Consider the following 21,431-nt stretch of genomic DNA (forward strand, 5'->3'; position numbering starts at 1 on the left):
TCTAATTAACAAACCATCGGGATATTCCAGAACCACCCGTAAAATAATCACCTGGGCAGTCATGACCACTCCTGAAGACTGAATATGCCCAGTTTCAAATACCCTGACCGCGATTACCTATATTTAGGCATACAAAATGTCCCATCTAATCGATAAACATCGGGGCATCTTAGAACCACCCTTGATCACCACTAAAATGACCATTTGAGCTGCCATAACCACTTCTAAAGACCAAATATGCCCAGATTTGAATTCCCTGACAGCAGTTACTTATATTTAGATATACAACATGTCCCATATAATTTAAAAACCATCGGTTAGCCTCATGAACACCCTTGACAACCCCTAAAATTAACATATATCATATGTCTATATTTAACCCATAAATAGTTTTGCCATTTTTAGTCAATTCTGACCTACTGTGCAGAGGCTTGGAAAAACTTAATTATACAAGCATATAGTAGCGGTAAGACGTCGAGTCAAATTTGAATTGAAATGACTATACTACAATTAACAGTTGGCTATAAATTCAAATGTACGTTTTGTACAGATATAACCAATTAACTAAATGTAACCGAATGTAACATTAAGTAATATCATATATATATATATATATATATATATATATATATATATATATATATATATATATATATATATATATATATATATATATATATAATATATATATATATATATATATATATATATGTATATATATATATATATATATATATATATATATATATATATATATATATATATATATATTATATAATAAAAATCATCATATAAGAATACTAAAAATTTTTCATAAGTTAAAGTATAAAATAATCACTCACAAATTTAAATTTTTTGTTTTCTTTCTAAAAATTGTAGTAAAATTTAAGATTTAAAAATTTAATTTTTAAAAATTAATATATATATATATATATATATATATATATATATATATATATATATATATATATATATATATTAACAACTTGTTGCCCTCACGTTTAGGGTGAGGGAGAATGAATTTTTGGGGCTTACTTGTTCTCAGATTAAGAATCCTTATTTGTTATCTCCTCTTTCATAAAATGCTCAATAACTTTTCACAATAACATTAAAAGTGCTATTTAAAAAAGATTTCAACAAAATTTAAATGATTAAAACTGTTTTTTACGTGTCTTCTTCAGTTTTAAAGCAAAATCTACAATTGGATATCATTTTTAACAAAAAGCCTAGCACCTACTGCGCTCAGCTTAACTCAGAAAATTTGTTTGTAAATTTTTATCTTTATATAAGAGTGTAATTTAAAGTAGATCACATGTGCGACTTTCTGTAAAGGTAAAGGTTTTAAATTTCTGCTTACTGTCAAGGTAAGTGTTAAAAAAATGTTGCGCATTTTACGGGGTTTTATTGAAAACGCTTTAAAAAAAAGCAAGCATAAAAAATAAATTTTCATACTTCTTCTTCTTATTTCAATATATGATGTCAATAGACTAATATAAACCGTTAAGAAATTAAAATGTTTTAAAATTGTTATGCTGCCCTCATATTTCATTTTTATATGATTTTTTACATTTTAAACAATATTTAAAAAATAAAATATTGCCATTTTTGTGGTAAAATTTATATACTGAGCTCAAATATCACAGTATGTGAAAAATTATATCAGTTTTAGAGTGTTAAGAGTCTCTAGATAACATTAACAAAAAAAAATTATTCAAATATAAAAGTTGGTTTTGAAGGGTTTTGTTCACCTCTGGCCCACTGTGCACTTTTAAAAATTTATAACATCTTGTTATTAATTAATATAAATGAAATTTATAACAATATGCGTTAAGGAAAAGTTATTAAAAAAAAACAGATTTAAAAGTAATAGGACTTAAGTTTATCCAATTACTTTTGAGCCGATAATTTACATTCTTTTATTAAATATTTGAGTAAGTACTGCTAACGGGATTTTTTTTTCAGGGTTGTTGTATATAACAGACTTATAAGATATTTCATTCAAAAAAGTTAACCTAATATACATTAGGGTGTTTCAAAAAAAAGTCATGTCTGAAAAAAAAAAGAGCCCTAGCTTATCATCTGCCCAGACCATGATTTAGTACTTGGGGTATTTTTAATTTTTTTTTTTGAAAATCCTAAGGGTTCCTCCAGGGGTAAAAGGGGCAATTTTTTTAGCATTTTGTACCATTTTTAAAAGAGTTTGGAGGAAGTCATAACATTAAAATTTTTTTTTTCATATTTTTGTTTGTAAAGACCTAGTTAATCTAAATAAAATGGGCTCTATTCTCAACAAAAAAAAAAAAATCCCAAAAACTTAACTTTTTAAAAACCCCAAAATCCATAAATATATAACAAAAACAAATATTTTTACGCTGTACTTTTTTATACATTTTTTAAAATAAAATTTTAAATCTTTTTAGTAAATAATATTTTTTATTGAAATATATGTTATATAAAACTTTTTTTTTTCAGATTAAAAATAAAAAAATTATTAAAATGTCACAAAGAAAAAAGTTAGAAGTAACAGATTGGATGAAATATTTTTAGTTAAAAAATTTATCACAAAACTTCCTGCAAAGAAATTCGCAACTGCTAAAGAGATAATTCAATATTATCTCTTTCTACGAAAATTAAAATGTGAAACAAAAGTGAAGTGCTTAGTAGGTTATCCTAACAAAAGTTCCTCTTTCATACCTAACTGCCCAGTTGATCAGTCTGACTGCTGCATACTGTCTAAACTAATGGATCCTTGGATACATTGTGGATTTAAAGTACTTACAATACAAAAGCTAAGGTAAGTTTTATCATTGAACTCTAAATCAATTTAATCCATAAATCTTTATACAAGCAAACCTTATTTTTTAAAGGAATAAAGTTGAGAAATTGTTAAAGGAGTGGGTGAAATTAAAAGATAAAAGAAAAAGAACAAATCTTGCTGAAGTAAAAAAAAGACATTTATTTAAAGAATAGATGAGTAAAGTATTTTGGATTGGAGAACATCCTCATGTTATTTTGAGGAAATATTAAAAAATGTAATGAGAAAAGTGAAAGACAAGGAATAAGATATTGCTTTCTTAAAATATATCCATTTATTTAACCAAAAGTTGAAAATTTAAAAAAACAAAAAACTTTTATAATTTTACAAAATTAGGTTAGGTGTCACTCATATAGTTAAAAACTAGTCATTGGAGTGACAACCAAGTAAAAGGCCAGTTTTGGGAAAGGAAAGGAAGTCTTGGAGGAAAAGATAAAAAATATGAGTATTCTGAAAGGAGAAATAAAAGAAGCAAATCAAATTTAGAAAAAGAGCTATATGTAGAGTTAGATAAAAATGGTTTAGATTATCTAAGTACTTCTAGTTACACTAGCAACGATTTAGGCCAGGAAACAGATATCGAATTTGGTTTTAACGAGATTCCTAATACTCAAAATTATGTTCTTTTTCCTAAAAATATACTTCAGTTTACCGCTCATACAGCAGTGGGAGAGGGTATAACACCACACCAACATACAGCTTTGATTAGTATTGTCATGGCTGGTGGTTCTGTAGCAAATTTTAAGTTCTCTAAATCCACATCTTATAGAGTTGCAGAGAACATAATATCTACCGGAGCAACAGAAATAAGGGAATATCTAAAAAACAGTGTAGAATCATTAGATTCACTAATGACCATACACTTTGATGGAAAAATAGTAAATGAATTGACGGAAGGAAAGCAATTAAAAAAAGATAGAATTGCAGTTTTGGTAAGTATTGATGGGAAAACAGAACTACTTGGCATTCCTCCAATAAAGTCTAGTTCAGGGGTTAATCAAAAGCAAGCTATTTTTGAATTAATGGAGTTTTTTGGATTAGGAGATAAAGTTAAATGTCTCTGCTTTGACACAACTTTGGCAAATACAGGAAGATGGCAAGGTACTTGCATGAGATTAGTAACTATTACTAGTGCATGAGATTAGTAACTATTAGTAGTTATTGAATATATATATATATATATATATATAATATATATATATATATATATATATATATATATATATATATATATATGTATGTATATGTATATATATATATATATATATATATATATATATATATATATATATATATATATATATATATATATATACATATATATATATATATATATATTTGTTTTATTTCTTTATTATTGTTATTTTTTTTTTCTCTGTTTATTTTCTTGTCCTTGTTCTTTTTTGAGTTTGTATCGTTTACAAGGTCGCTCTTCTCATTTAACCAGGTTATTTGAGAGTGAGCCTTTTATTTGATATCATATTATACCAATTTTTGATATTTGAACCAATTTTTGATATTTACTTGTTAATATGTTGTTGTTCTTTTTGACTGTTACTTGTAATTAAATTAGGTCTTATTATCTGACTAAAGAAAGCATATATGAGTAGTATCATAGGATCAAATATAGTATTGCTTATTTTAAGTTAAATAATTGAAATAATATGTTTCAACTTTCTAGATAAAACTTATAATTGAAGAGTATTATTAATGTGTAATTTAGTAGTATTTAGTAGTATAATATGTATTTAAATTGTATACGTGTTTATTATGTATATAATATATAGATATTATACATAGTTTATATACATATTATATTATAAACATGACTATTATTCGTACTTGATTACTAGTCGACTCTGAGAAATTTGAATAATTGATTAACTGTACTTATCAGATTTGACTAGTCGACTCTGACAAATATTAATAATAGTTGTGTTTATATATAGATAAACAAATGCTTGACATAAAGAAGCTGCACTTGTTTTGTCAAATACATTGTTATGTTAAAATGCTTTAGTTGTGTTTTAGATAAAATAAATTATTTTATCATACTTAAAAATAGTTAAAATAAAGCGAAACAATATGCCTTGTACAGACCAAAGTGGAAGACTACTAAGTGATGTCTTGCAATAACTGCAACAAAGCAATAATCAAAGCGACAATGACACTGAAAGAAATTTGTTTTGAAAAAAAAAGTTAGTGCAACCGGGATAAAGAGTTTTCTGTTCAATCTGATTCATAATTTGATGCTTCTGATGAAAACAGTTTGTCATTCAGAGATTGATTACAACTCTGTCATGCAGCATGTTTATCTGTATTTTTAAAAATTTGCTACAAATACTAGGTCGTCTTGAAGAGGGCAAATCAGACAATTTATTTGACTTGGAAATTGCTCTGAACATTGACTATTTATTGAGTGGAAACACTTTCCACTAACTAAACAGCCACTAAATAAGTAAAACAGCGGCGTCTTATGAATCATACCAGAGTATTAATTATCAATATGTTCATTTATTGTAGTTTGTTGAAGCTTTTGTGGTGTCTATTTTAATGGTTCGTTTATAAAACTGTTTTTATATAGAGTTGACAGTTTATAACAATTTAAGTTTTTTTTAAAATGGTACATTCAAGTCCTTCATAAATAAAACTAGCTTGTTAATGAAGAGCTTTTGTTTTTTTTTTATTAAAAAAATTATATTTTTATTAAAAAAAAGAACTTTTTTTTTGATGAAGTATTGTAAATTGTGCTATTTTAAACAAGAAATGTGTATAATTTTTATGTGGTAAAAGCTGCACTTTTTAAATAGATTTAGTTTAAATTGATGTAAATTGTTATTAGTGCCCTTTAAAGCACTAACTTGCTAAAAAAGCTAATTGCTCAGCTAATTGCGTGCTCACGGTTAAAATGTTATGATTAAATCATGGACTCTCAAATAAGCTTGATATGGTGTAATTCAGTTGTAAAACATGTTGAATTTGTACTTAAGTACAAATAAGTTTTTATCTAAGTACTTATTTAACAATTGTTAGATTAAAAAAAAGGCTATGTAAGTTCAAAAAAGGATTACATTTCACAAAAACTAGCAAATGTAAGTTTAAGCAGAAAGTCCTTTTAAACCTATACATTTATCCCGGCTAAAAATTAACGTTTTTTGAACGTTAGCCGGGATGATATAAGTTTTGAAGGGATTCTCAACCGAGTTGAGTCAACCCTCTAAAAATTATATTTTATAATAAAAAGTCCTTCGCTTATGTGTGTGTGTGTGCGTGTGCGTGTGTGCGTGTGTGTGTGCGTGGATAATTTTGAATCATTTATGTAATCATTTTTGGTATTGTTATTTTTGTAGATTGTGCTAATAAAAACTACCCTTTTTAAAGCTTTTTTTTTAAATAAAATAAAATCTTTTAAAAATGAAATTGTTTGATCACGTGACATCGCCATCTGGTTTAAAGAATTTTTTTTTTTTTTTTGTGAAAAGTAAAGCCAGTGAAATTAGGAATTAATCAAGCTGGGCCTCAAATAGTACTGGTTATTGTATAGGTAGCCTTAAAACGTTATCAAAAATTAAGTATTAAAGTTTTTCACTTTATTGAGTAGTTAGTTGCGTAGTTCGATTCAAAGTTATTCTTTAATTTTCACATATTGTTGACTCAGTAGCATTTTGAAATTTTATTATTGTTGAACAAACATCATAAATTTTGCTGCATTATCTGCACTTTTAATGCAATAAAAATATACTTCTAAAAATAAATATAATAAAAATCGGGTAAAGCAAATGGTCATAAATCAAAAATCTGTAAAGTTATCTTTATTTTTCCTGGTGAAGTAATTGCTCTGGCTCGATAACAAAGAAAAAATTATGCCAATGTAACCCCAGAGTAATTATCAGTTACTACAGCAAAAGTATTTTATGCGATTGGAACTACTCAAATGCAGATATATCTCAGTCACATTAGCTTCTGTAAAAAGTTAATTTAGTTTTCAAGTGAGCGTTAAAATATTCAATTTCAAATGATGAAATCAAGTTAAAAAAATAAAATGCAAAAATAATAATTTTAGAGTTCATTAACGAATATAAAAAATTTTTCAAAAACTGATATTGAAGATTAACAAATTCAATACTATAATAACTGATATTAATGCCCAGCACAACAATAATAAAAAAAAATTAAAAGAAAACAAGCACAACAGATTAACAACAATTAGCAACATATCATACAATTGGATTTTTTAGAATGGATTTTTTAAACATAAAAGCATAGTTTTATAAACAGCAGTCATTAAATTAGTTCAAATTGTCTTAACCATATTTATAAGTGCTATTTTTTCGCTGTTTTTTTAAAACGCTATACAAGTGTGCTAAGCTGTTTTACAAACACAGGCATTAATACTTTTATTAGGGCTAGTATTTGCATTTCATGCTAACACCATTAAAACTGCAAAGTGGCTGCATAAATCTACTTGGAAGAGAAAAAGGTATTAACTTTGAATAATCTATTATTAAAAATAAATTGATTAATCAAAAGGTTAAAACTTGTTAGTTTATTGTTAATAACTTCAAATAAAGAAGTATAGTTTTATTTTGGCTTCTTTTTTTATTAAAAAGAAGTCATTTTTCAACGTTTAGGGTATCAAATTTATATTTTTTCAGCTAAAAAAGAACTGTAATGTTGTAAGTATCTTAATTCCTTCACAAAAATTCAAGAAGTTTAAAAATGATCTTTTTCTAAACAAAATTTAAAAAGTGGATATTGTGAATTTTGAATCATTTTATCTATATGTGTGTGTGTGTGCGTGTGGGTAATTTTGAGTCATTTTATCTAAGCACTGCTTTACAGATTATAGCTGATTAACAATAGACTTTATTTTTTAAAAGAGTTGTTACCCAAAAACACTCATGGCAATTGTTTGCAGTTATAAATTGTTCTGCAATGTTAGTTTGTTGTAATGTTAGCTTAAGTTAGTTTGTAGGTTAATGAACATTTGAACATTCATGCCTTTGAAATAAATTTTTAATTAGTTTTTAATTAGTAAATTAGTTTTGTGGACATTTTGACATATCGAAAAAAGAAGAATTTTTGACTTAAAAATCTATAATAAATTGATTTTTTTTTTTTACAGAAAAAATAATTTCATAAAAATGGTAGATTATCGAGAAACATCAACAATGATATCAGATTTTGTACTTGCTTTGGTTTCCTATGTTGCAGGTACTTATCGTATGAATAAACTACGTGAATACTCATGGCGTCATGCAACTCTTTCATGGTTTGCCATGTTTGGGTTTTCATTTATTGGTTTTGCAGCAATTGTTGGCTTTGTGAGATTTGGTTATTTTTTTCCAAAAAGACAATATTTAATTAAAGGATGGCATCACTATTTTACAGATTTAGCATCAGTTATTGGTAAATCTTTACTTCATGATGATTATAATTCTTTAATATTATTTTAATAATGTATTATATAGTATTTCTTTTTCTTGAATGCAAACAATTTTTTCAATAACTTTAAAAAAAAATTTTTTTGTATTTTTTTTTTAAGGTTACTTTTGTTTAAGAGAATTAGATTAAATAAAATTGAAGGAAAATTGTGATCAAGGGAGAACCCATTTTAATAGTTATTTCATCTGCATTCTTGAACATGCAGAACTTTATACGAATGAAATATTATTGGTAATCATGGTAACCATAAGTTTTCCAAGGTTACTCCAACATATAGGAAGATATATAAGTAGTATTTATCTACCATAAATACTATTTATAAATTTTCTTATAGGTTGTCTCAACTAAAATATAATATCTAAATTTAGAAAGGGATGTTTAGTTTTAAGGGTCAGTTTCTTATGACAACTTACCTTGTGACAACATTTCACTTAAACTTTTTAATATGCAAACAAAATATTTTATGTTGACTTTATATAACCACTATTAACTAAACTTTGTTTAGTTTATTTTTAGAAAAAGTTTTATCTAGATTATGTTTACGTTATTAGGTTTACCGATGTTAGCTGCAGCATATTCTCAACGTACAGAATGGCAAAATCTGTGTTGGTTTTTCTTTGTTCTATCAATTCTTTCAACTTTACTTCATTGCATCTCATTGCTTCGCATGCCAGTTCGTGATTTTTGTGCTTGTCTAGCGATTTTGTTTATTATTATATCATCATTGTTTATGGAGTTTCAAAGTCAGCTAAATATTTATGGTTTGGCTGGATGTGGATGTGTTATTCTCTCAGTTTTAGTTAATGACCAAGGGCGTGGTATTCAAGGTTTTAAAAATGTGGATTTGTTTCATTATATAATGGCAATAGGAATTTGTTTTCTTGCAGAAGGATTGTTATCTTAATTTTTTTTTTAACATGGGTTAGAAAGATATAAACATTAAATTTTTTTTGTACGTATATAGTTTAGAGTGCACAAAAGAACCAATACAAATAATATTGCGTTTGTGTTTTCTTTATTTAACTAAATAACTACAAATTCTCAAAATACGTCCTAAGAAATTAGAAGTTTCTTAAAATGTAGTTTAAAAAATTTCAAATTTTTAACATTTAGTTTAATTAAAAAGTTATAAATTATTAACAAATAATAATGACTTTAAAAAAAAATTTAATTTAAAAAAAATAGTTTTAAAAAATTAGCAAATTAAATTTAAACATTAAGTTTATAAACATTTAATGGTTTAAATCATAAGTACTGCTTATATGCCTATGATGTAATATGTATATATCTATGACGCAGTAATTATTAAAGCTCTAGAGTGAGTATAAACAGTGCTTAAAATATCAGTTTTCAACTTACTGCGGAACAGATAAAAAAAAAGTGAAGTGGTGCATCATCTAAATAATTGTTTTGTCATGTGATCTAAATATTTTAAAAATAATTTAAATATACTAATGATGTCTAATATAGTAAAAAGCAAACATTTTTACAAAGTTTTCTCTTATGCTGCATTCTAGTGTCGGCTTTTTTTAGTGTTTTGAGATGTAAGGAAGCTGACTCCAAACATACAAATGTTTGGAGTCAGCTTCCTTACATGGAGCTGACTTCAAGCATTTGTATGTTTAAAATTATGTCAAATAATGATGCTTTGCAAAAAAATTGCGATCGTTGGAGACTGGGAACAAAAAAACCCTGAAATTTCATAACAACCCCCTCCCCACCCAAAACGTGAGGGCAACAAGATGATAAAATATTTTTTGTACTACTCTCAACTAGACGTATATTCATCGATAAATTTTAAGTTTCATAGTACTATGTCTCAGCGTTCAAAAAGTTTGACCATATAAAATTTTATTAGTCTAGTTGAGAATAGTACAAAAAACATTTTAACTCGGTGTAGTTAAGGCAATTTTAAAATATTATAGCGTCTGTATGATATTTTGTTGACTACGACATATTTCCGAAATCTTAGTTTTATAATATGATCTGTTCTGGGGCCGTATTCTCATCTCTCCGTTAAGCTTAGCGTTAGTCAAAAATTTCTTCTAAATTACATTAATAAAAAATTTATTTAAAATTATAATTTTTTAAACATAAATGTTTTATTTTGGTATAAGTTTTATTTTAACGCATTTATATAAATTTTCGTCATTTCTTTACTTAGAAATATTGTAATGAAATTTCAGACAAAAGCTCCGTTAAGCTTATCGGAGAGATGAGAATACGGCCCCTGATCGTTTATTGGCAATTTTTCTTAACTATATGCTCTCTTTCTTGGTCGGAATTCTAGTATTTTTTGTGAAAATTGACAAAAATATTGTATTTTGACAACTATTTATAGTTTATAAACGTCAGAACCGATTAGAACTAGGATCTATAGAAGGTTAAGGCACTCTTTCAAAAAATTTTAACTAAATTCATGTTAACGCTTTTAACTAAATTCATGTTAAAATATAAGTAATTAGTTAACTATTGGATTATAATTTATTTTAAAATTTGTTTTTTAAGAGTTATATACTCCATTCATAGTTGAGTGTGAGAGTCAATGCTAACAATATGTATATATGCTATTTATATATATATACATAATATATGACAATATATATAACAATATATATCACATATATACAAAATATATACTAATATATATACTTCTAACAATAATTTTTCTTCTTTCAAAAATAATCTGAAAAAAGTTATTTTCTCTCTGACAATATATTCAAGTTCTTTTGTCCTTGTTTCTCTTTAGAAGTGTTATCTAAATGTATACTTAAATATTTGATTATATTTTTTATTGTTTTATTAAACGGTGTTTTATATTTGAGACATCTAATCTTAATTGTATGCATGTTTTCTTAAACGGTATTAACTCTTAATTTTTTTTCTTTTTAAATGATTGGTTTATTATTATTGCATTGTTAAACGGTTCTCGGTGACAGGATCTTAAGATCCTCTTCGTGTTTCCATGTTATATATTATGTACAACGACATTTTACGAGAAAATGTTGTTAAAAGAACGAAAAAAAAAAAAAAAACTCGCCATATTAAAAATAAATTAAAAAAATCTTTTTTTTTTTTTTTAACAAAAATTATATATTTTACGGGGGCGACTGAATAAGTGCGAATTTCATAACTGCGAATCTGCATAAGTGCGACTGGCATAAGTGCGAACTGGCATAAGTGCGAACTCGCACAAGCGCGAACTGGCATAAGTGCGCCGAAAGAATTTGCAAACATTGGCATAAGTGCGAACTGGCACAAGCGCGAACTGGCATAAGTGCAAATCACTTGCAAAAACTGGCATAAGTGCGAACTAGCACAAGCGCGAACTGGCATAAGTGCGCCAAAAGAATTTGCAAACATTGGCATAAGTGCGAACTGGCATAAGTGCGAACTGGCATAAGTGCGAAACAATTGCAAAAACTGGCATAAGTGCGAACTGGCACAAGCGCGAACTGGCATAAGTGCGCCGAAAGAATTTGCAAACATTTGCATAAGTGCGAACTGGCATAAGTGCGAACTGGCATAAGTGCGAACCAATTGCAAAAACTGGCAAAAGTGCGAACTGGCACAAGCGCGAACTGACATAAGTGCGCCGAAAGAATTTGCAAACATTGGCATAAGTGCAAATTGGCATAAGTGGCGAATTGGCAAGTTCGCACTTATGCCAATTCGCACTTATGCCAATTCGCACTTATGCCAATGTTTGCAAATTCTTTCGGCGCACTTATGCCAGTTCGCGCTTGTGCCAGTTCGTACTTATGCCAGTTTTTGCAATTGATTCGCACATATGCCAGTTCGCACCTATGCCAGTTCGCACTTATGCCAATGTTTGCAAATTCTTTCGGCGCACTTATGCCAGTTCGCGCTTGTGCCAGTTCGCACTTATGCCAGTTTTTGCAATTGATTTGCACATATGCCAGTTCGCACTTATGCCAGTTTGCACTTATGCCAATGTTTGCAAATTCTTTCGGCGCACTTATGCCAGTTCGCGCTTGTGCCAGTTCGCACTTATGCCAGTCTTTGCAACTGCTTCGCACTTATGCAGATTCGCAGTTATGAAGTTCGCACTTATTCAGCCTCCTCATTTTACGTAATTAAGTTTTACTTTACCACAAGTAAAACTTAATTACAATAAGTTTTACGCTTTTTAACTGATTTATTTTCATTTTATTCTTAAAATTTTTATAACGATATAAAATTTAAATGACACGCATTGAAAACAGTCATTACAATTATTAAGCGTATTTTCTCTATAAATACCATATAGTAAAACGCCTTGAGTACGCCACTTTTTTTTTTTTTTTTTTTTTGTTCTTTATTACAATACTTATTACAATTTAAATAAACGAAACTTTGTTACAATAATAAAAGTTAACAAGTCAAGATATCGTTAAGAAATAAATATTAGAAATAAATATAAAGAACGCGGATTACTCAAAAAAGACCATCAGGTCTTGTCACAGAGAAACCGCTAATTGCTTATGGATAAAAAAACAAACAAAAAATTAAATAAAAAAGAATATGCATTAAATATATACATATACTAATATAGATAAGGGATTTTCAAAAAGTTTTAAAATTTAAAAGTAGATTAGTATATTATCAGTTGAAAAAATGAGTTTTTTAAGATTTTGTTTATAAGAGTCAAAATTACATTCTTGAGAAAAATCTTTAGAAGTATTTAGAACAATACTATTCCATAAAAATGGTCCGCGAAATGAAATAAAAAATTTTCCAAAATTAGTTTGAGAAAATGGTTGTCGAATTAAATTATCGTTCCTTAAAATATATTTATTTCTATCTCTTTGTAAATACAAGTTACGAAAAGAAACGGGTGATAGGTGGGTCTTGCATTTATACATAAAACAAAGAATATTAAAAACATTTAACTCATATATATTGAGTGGTTTCATATCATATAAAAGAGGCTTGGCGTGAGCAAAACGGTCCTTGAAATTTATAAGGCGTGCTACATGTTTCTGTTGCCGATAGAGAGGTTTAAGTTTACTTTTATAAGTGCTTCCCCAAGCAATGTTTGCATAATTAATATGGCAATGAATTAGCGAATAATATAACTGAATTAAGGTATGTTTATCTAGAAAGTTTCTTATTTTGTATAAAATTCCTATACTCTTTGAAATTTTATTGCACAAGTTAGCAATGTGGCTTTTTCAATTAAGATTTTCATCGATATATACACCTAAAAATCTTGTCACTAGAACTCTTTTAATAATTATGTTATCGATAAAAAGAAAGGGTAAATTGCTTGGCAGCTGGTGCTTTTTACCATAAGGATGAAAAAGAATCCATTTAGTTTTATCAATATTTAATGATAGTTTGTTTAATCTAAACCATTCGGAAATTTTGGCTAGTTCAATGTTCATGTTGCAAAAAAGTTCCTCAAGGAACTCCACATGAAATATTTAACAAATTAGATGATACGTTATCATCCGCATAAACAAATTGTTTCCGATTAATTAGGTAACTTTTAAGCCAAATTAATATATTTCCAGTAATTCTGTACCACTCCAACTTTTTAAAAAGAACTTTGTGATCAATAGTATCAAAAGCTTTTGCCAAGTCAATGAAAACACCTAAAGTAAATTGAGAATTTTCAAATGAGTCAGATAAATTTCTTGTAAATTGTAAAATGACATGTTCAGTGGAATTGTTTTTTTGGAATCCATATTGATTGCTGTATAATAAATTGTTTATAGTAAGATGATTATAAATTTTGTTGTACAAAATTCTTTCTAAAACTTAAGAGAATACAGAAAGTAGTGAAATTGGACAATAGTTACTTATATTCTCAACGTCACCACCTTTTAATATTGGTATGACTTTTGCTAATTTTAGAGCTTGTGGAAAAATTCCCTTTTTAATTGATATTGAAAAAATCTTAAAGAGTATATCTTTTAAAACATCAAATGAACTTATAATAATGTTGCCGTTAATACCATCAGGGCCTACTGCTTTGTTAGATTTCAACATTTTAAATGCAGTTTCAAACTCTCCAAAAGATAATTCAAAAGAGTTCAAGTAAGAGTTTAGAGGGAAACATAGATCAATCATTAAACTGTTTGCTATAGGAATGTTTTTTGCAAGATTTGATTCTACAGACACAAAATATTTATTAAACTCTTCCGTAATTTGTCATTTATCATATAAAAATTCATTATTATGTTTAACCATGTTTGGCAAAGGGTGAGATGTACGTTTTTTGCTGCCAGTAATTTCTCTTATTATAAACCAAGTGCGCTTAAAATTTAATTTATATTTATCTAGTAAATTTAAATAGTTTTTTTTTTTTTTTTTTTTTGAGGCTTTCAAAAATTTTAGCGTAATTTTTATATATAATTTTATTTTAATTTGTTTTAAATTTTAATTAATTAATGTATAATTATTGTTTAATTTTTGAAGACTTACGCAAACCCTTTGTAATCTAAGGCGATTTAATACTTTTAGCTTTGAGATTTAAATCAACTTCGGGGAAATTTGTGTCGTAAATATCATAGAAAGTTTTAAAAAAGGAGTTATAAACTAAGTTTGTATTAACAGAGGCGTTAATAAAGTTCCAATCAATTAAGGATAATTGTTCTTTAAAAGATTCAAGGTTTTTATTTGTAAAAATTCGCTATTTGAAAACTCGTTTTTCATTAGGAAGTAACTTATTATCTATATTTATAGAAAAGAAAACAGGAAAATGATCAGATACGTCATTTTAAATTATGCCTTTTTTTAAGGATACTTTAAAAACATCAGTGGTTAAAATATTATCAATTAAAGAAACACTTGATTGAGTAATTCTTGTCGGTTTGCTAAGCAAAGGAATCGCATCATTTTCGAGAATGCCATTATAAAACTTTTTAATGTTATTATTGACGTAGTATTGAAAACAATCTAAATTCAGATCACCCAATTAGTAGATAAATTTATTTTCGCGGTTGCTTTTTTTAATAACGTCATTACATAAAAACGAATTAAAATTTTTAATTTCACCTGAAGGTGGGCGATAACAGCAACTTTAAATTTTATTTTTTAATTTATTGGTTAAAATTTCAATCGTTAAAACCTCTTTATCAGCATCAGTGATGCTCATGTCATGCCGGGTAAAATATTGTAAGTTATTTTTAACATAAATAAGAACGCCTCCGCCACACTTATTTGTTTTTCGTCCCAATGAAATTACATTAAAACCCGGCAACTCAAAATTGGTAAAAGAGTTTACGCCATCCGAACTGCACCATGTTTCTGTTAAGCAGATTATATCAAAAAGATTAATAGTTTCTTCAATAAAATGACTAAAGATTTCAAAAAAATTTTTTAAACTTCGAATATTAATGTGAATTGTGTTAATATTATTTTGATCAAGAAATCATTTAATTTCATGGGTATAAAAGTAGTTGCATTTATTTTGCAAAGCATCAGAATCAGTAAAATAATTTTTTGTCAGTAAAATAATCTTTGGACTTAGTCCAATATTCATCAATAAAATATTCTTAATAATGTTCTTATTAATGTACTCGGAATTTTTACTTTTGCTAGTGTTCGCTATAATCGATTTAAAAAAAAGAAATTTTTAATATTTTAAATCGATTTTTATTTTTTTTAAATTTTTTTTTTAATATTTTAAATCGATTATTAGGAAAAGATTTATTTTCAAGTCTAAATTATTATTAAAGGATCAAAGTTTTATATACATTTTTTCACTTTAGTTATAAATTAAACTAGAAATCCCCGGTCATATGATTGCGCGAACTCTTTTTTTTTAAAAAACATCTTCACTTCCAACAATGCTGCAAGCAACCGCTATTAGAGTTGCAAGTTACTGGAAGAGAAAAGATGAAACTTATAGAGCAAAATAACGATTAGCAGCCGACTTAAAAAATTGCAATTTATATGAATCAGGAAAACAAGATGAAGAAAGCGAATTTCAAAGGAATGATGCTCAAGGAAAAAAAACTAGACGAATAAGAATTTTTAAGAGCACTTAGGAATAGTCACAGTACAAGGATGAGACTCGATTCAATGACGAGTAACACGAGAATGAATTTTTGATGATGGCACAAGAGACGCAAGAGATTACGCAAGAGACGTTCTTTACAGCAGTGCTCATTATAGTTTTTATAGAAAAGAGAAAGAGAAGCAACATTACAACATGTGCAGAAAGAGAAGCAACATTACAACATGTGCAGAAAGAGAAGCAACACTACAACGATGTGACAATGGTTGAAGGTTGGCTGCAAGAGTGTTTTTGCACCTTGTCTAAAAGAGAAAGGGCATCATTGGAACATCCGCCCCAGGTATGGCAGCAGTATTCCATGCAAGGACGGAATTGTGATTAATGGAGATAAAAGATAGAGTCTTAAGTAAGAAAGTGTCGAGCACAATAAAGCGATGCAACCTTAGGAGATACTAATTTTGCAATCTTTTTAATATATGGTTTCCAAGAAAGATTGGAAGTAAGAGTTAATTCCAAAAGATGAAGGATAGATGACTCATCGAATACATTACCGTTCATGAATAAATCTAAAAAAATAGAGAGAAAATGACATTAACAGAAAAAATGTAGAAATGTTTTTATCTTATTTTTTAATAATATAATAAAACAACAGCTTGACCAAAAAGTAGTCGCTTTAAAATTGTTTTTACCTAAATAAGATGCTGTTTTGGACTTTCTTCTTTTGCTTGTATTGAAAAATTACAATTTAAATCGGGCTTAGCATACGCAACTTTCTTTTTAACTGAGGTTTTGACTTCTTTACTATCTCAGTTGCCAAGCGTTTGTTCATTCTCTCAACTTTTGCTTGCTCTTGGTGTTTCTTTTTTTCTTTTACTTTCGCCAGAATGGATACAACTTAATCTGATTTCACAATAAATGCTGATTGAAGCACTTGTGAAACAGTGCGAACTTTAGCTAAGAACAGCATAGAGTAGTACAATAAAGAAAACATATTTTTATGGCCATATAAATCACAAAGTTCAAAATAATATAGAATCACTAGTAAAGTAAAACTAAAAAATGTCCATGACGAACCTTTTTTGGGGTTTTTGGGGTGAAGAAAACCACCTATGGATGATCATGAAAGAATTAATTCTGAATCTCTTTTGTTTGAAAGCTACCACAGGTAAAGGAGACATCATTTTTGTTGTTGAATTATCGAAAGAAGAATAATAGCAATTAATTCTACTAGCAGAGAGTTGGCTCTTGGGAGAACTTGGATTTGTGGACGTGTCTTTAATTGCCTGTTTTGTTCAAACGCAAAGTCAAACAAGTTTCTTCGTTTGCTTGTTTGAAACACGTCAAGTCTGGGACAATTCAATACTTAGTCATCGCAGCTTTTTAAGATTCTGTATAAATATTATAAACATTACTTTTAACTATTTTATAAATATTTTAAATACTACGTTTATTTGTAACACCTCTAGTGGCTATAGATGTTACAAAATGTTAAACAAATTAGTTTAAGAACATTAAGTTTAACTAAGTATATCATTTGTCCCAACCCTATATGGTGTTTCCAAAATGCATTTATCACTTACAGATTTCTGTATAACCCAGTTGTCTGTGTTTCAGTGAAGCATATTTGAAGAGACCCAAGAGAATTATTTGGTTCTACTTGGGTTAAAGCTTCAACAAAGCCACCAGAATTGACACTCTCAAAAAGGCGGTAATCCCCAGCATGTTCCTTATGTAAGGTTAACTTTGTGAAATCTATGGCATCAGGATTAAATGGTAAAACGTCGTATAAACACATTGACAATTACACAAATTAAAAATTTTAAATTTGTGTAATTGTCAATGTGTCAATTAAAAAAATTAAACAACTTGACGTCATGGAACATTCTTATATTTACCTTAGTTGATTTACAGTATAACCTAGGAAGAAAAACCTAACAGCTGTTTCGACTAGCTGAAAACTTACGTCATATTTAATGATATAACTAAAAAAAGTATTTAAATTAAAATATAATTATTCATATATAGACTTTGAAGATTGTTCTGAAAAAGACAAAAGATTTATAAACAATTAAAATCATCAAATCATCAAATATAAAGAGGCGACTACTAAAATGAAAGTGAGTTTTACAAAGCCTGGAAAATAAATTTGGTTGCAATTACTAGCAAGGTGGTTATTTTGCTTCCAGTGGTTGTCACCACCACCATAAGCCCACCCTACCAAATTCATTGACTAATTCTATGTTTAAAAGGTGCGGCCGTGGCGCAGTGGTTAGAGCTCTTGCTTTACAAACAGGAGATCTAGGTCCGAAACAAACTTTGGACATATTTTCGCGTCACGGTAAGGAAGGAGGCGTGAACTTCCTGGTTAAATGCACTTCCGCGTTGCTCTGTGACAAGACTGTAAGGTCTTCTTGGGGCACCTAAATAACATTAAAAAAAAGGTATTTCTACATCTTAATAACAACCCGAGAAAGAAAAAAATGAATTAAATTATAAATTATATGTTTTTTGAGTGATTTTCCAAAAACCAAAAAAATCTAAAATTTGTCATTAAGCATTAAGGATTTTTGGGCAAAATCTTTTTTGCAATAAACCCTGTGTTTTTATTTTTAAAGCTACCGTCGTCAAATTTTTGTCATTTATAAAGAAAACATTAGAGTCTTTTGTTAAAACTTCAAAACTTTCAGCAATTAGTTTGTTGCTCTGCATGTATTTTAGTGAACAAGTGGCGAAGTCTAGGTCGCGTGGCAAACACTTGGTGTTTTAACCTATAATAATAAAAAAAGTTATATCGTAAGTGTTTTAAAAAATAAACATTATTGAACAAGAATTTGTACAAGAGACGGGGTGGGAGAAGGGAAAGATTACGTCAGCAAATACGTACGCGGTTTGATCTTTTGTTTTGAATATCTCCATAACACTTGGTTTGTTTTTGTTTAACAAAAGCAATAAATTTTACGAGTTTAATAAGATAATACTATGTAATGTAACAGAAATATACCAAATTAACTAAATGTTTTTTTATTTTTAAAAACTTTAATTTATTCGTTGGAGAAAAGAGGGTTGATTTTGAAATAAATAACACGTACGTACGCAGAAGGAAGAGGGGGAGAGGATCATCCAGAATAAATTAATCAGAATAAACGAATCATTCAGAACAAATTCAAACCTATTAATTCCGAACTTCAAACTAATATCTTATGAGCGAAAAGTTCAAAAACGAGGAGATGGAGTTATAACATATATTCATAATGGTCTGACTACCAAAATTAGAGACGATCTTTTGGTTTCTGATGCCGATGGTGTGGTCTTTACAGTTGAAATAAAAAACAAAAAATTAAAAAATATACTGGTGCCCACCTTTTACAGACCACCTGAAAGTGATATAAAAAACTTTTCAAATCACCTAAAACAAATATTTCTAAAAAATAACAAAGAGCACAAAATATTATTCTATATTGAAGACATAAATATAAACTTTCTACATTACAATGAAGATGCTGTCACCAAAACTTTGACGATATTTTCAACACTAAATCTTTCCTATAATAAACAAACCAACCCGGGTAACATTTAAATCAATCACTGCAATAGACAACATATTGACGAATTCATTTTATGGATCTTCATTAAAAGCAGGTGTAATCAAAACGGATATATCCGACCACTTTCTGATATACTTTTTTTTTTTCCAAATACAAAAAATAATAACTCTAAAATCAAAGTCTATAAACGAAAAATTAAGAACTTTACTATTCAACAGTTTAAAGACTCACAATCGATATTAAGGTGGGATAGGATTTACCAAGAATGCAACCTTGGGCATACTAACTCCGCTTATAATGAATTTATAGAAATATTCTTAAAGCACTATGATAATCACTTCCCAATTATAGAACAAGAATTAAAAATAAAATACTTACTATGTTCATGGATTACAAGAGGTATAAATCTTCAAAAAAAACTTTACATCAAGTATATAAAAAATAGAAATGAAAAAAATCTAAATACTTACAAACAATACAAAAATTTATTTAAAAAAATAAAAAAAAGTTCGAAGAAAAATTACTAGTCGAATCAAATAAAAAATGCAGCTGGTAACATTAAACAAACATGGAATACTATAAAATAAATAATTGGGAACAAAAAAGTTAAATCAAATAGCTTACCTGCTAAAATCGTCAATGACAATACAGTGACAAAAATACGATTGCTGAAAAATTTAACGATTTTTATTGTTAACATTGACCCTAATCTTGCCTCGAAAATTAAATCTCCTAATAACTCATTCAAATCATACCTAAGTGATACCCAGAGCGAATTGAAATACAAAGAACTAATCTACCAAAAACTTAATGTTGCTCTAAATTCCTTAAAATTAAATAAAACTCCAGGTATAGATGATACCTGTCGTAGGGTAGTGGCAAATATCTTTACAACAATAAATAAACCTATATTTGAAATTTTTAAGTCTTCGATTAAAACAGGAGTTGTACTGGACAAGCCTAAAGTAGCTAAAGTAGTACCAATATTTAAAACAGGTTAAACATACTTAATTGATAACTAAAGAACTATCTCGGTACTTCCTACCTTTTCTAAGCTTCTCGAAAGAGTAATCTATAATAGATTGTATGATTTAATACAAAATAAAATTCTAAATAAAAAGCAATTTGGTTTCTAAAAACAATATTTAACTGAACACTTATTCCTAAATCTAGTTAACAATATAAGTCTTAGTTAACAATATAAGTCTAACAATATAAAAGTTATCAATATAATAAAATAATAAAAATAATAGTTAACAATATAAGTCTAACAATATAAATCTTTTGATAAAAAACAGAACGTTCTAGGCATCTTTGTAGACCTGTCAAAAGCGTTTGATACTGTAAATCATAATATCTTACTTAAAAAAAAGGAAAGTTATGGGATAAAAAACATAACCCTGGACTGGTTCAAAAAATCTAAGCAACAGACAACAATGTGTTTTTTCAGATAATTATAAACACTCAAAACTACTAAGAGTTGAGTGTGGTTTCCCCCAAGGCTCCATTCTTGGACCTCTTCTGTTTCTTCTATATATTAACGACCTAACAAAAGCCTCGGATAAACTTGATCTAATTATGTTAGCCGATGAATGTATGAACAAAGAGTTTAAAAGATTAAATATACGGTTGAAATTAAATAAGTTATCACTAAATACAG

General features: G+C 27.9%; 1 protein-coding gene across 1 annotated transcript; it reads left to right on the top strand.

Moving 5' to 3' along the window:
• The first annotated feature begins 7,903 nt into the window (after positions 1–7,903).
• LOC100213673 (uncharacterized) lies at positions 7,904–9,262 on the top strand. Its single transcript, XM_065816937.1, has 2 exons — positions 7,904–8,224; positions 8,812–9,262. Exons 1-2 carry the CDS (start codon positions 7,960–7,962, stop codon positions 9,162–9,164), a joined length of 618 nt encoding a protein of 205 aa, XP_065673009.1. The 5' UTR covers positions 7,904–7,959; the 3' UTR covers positions 9,165–9,262.
• The last annotated feature ends 12,169 nt before the right edge of the window (positions 9,263–21,431 follow it).

This window comes from Hydra vulgaris, chromosome 13 (assembly GCF_038396675.1).
Source record: "Hydra vulgaris chromosome 13, alternate assembly HydraT2T_AEP".
Classification (NCBI taxonomy): domain Eukaryota; kingdom Metazoa; phylum Cnidaria; class Hydrozoa; order Anthoathecata; family Hydridae; genus Hydra; species Hydra vulgaris.

What these genes read in the sequence shown, in the direction of transcription:
- LOC100213673 (XM_065816937.1), top strand. Translation starts at nt 7,960, where the DNA reads ATGGTAGATTATCGAGAAACATCAACAATGATATCAGATTTTGTACTT. An exon ending in AGATTTAGCATCAGTTATTG is followed by an intron (nt 8,225 to 8,811) that starts GTAAATCTTTAC and finishes TTACGTTATTAG; the next exon opens with GTTTACCGATGTTAGCTGCA.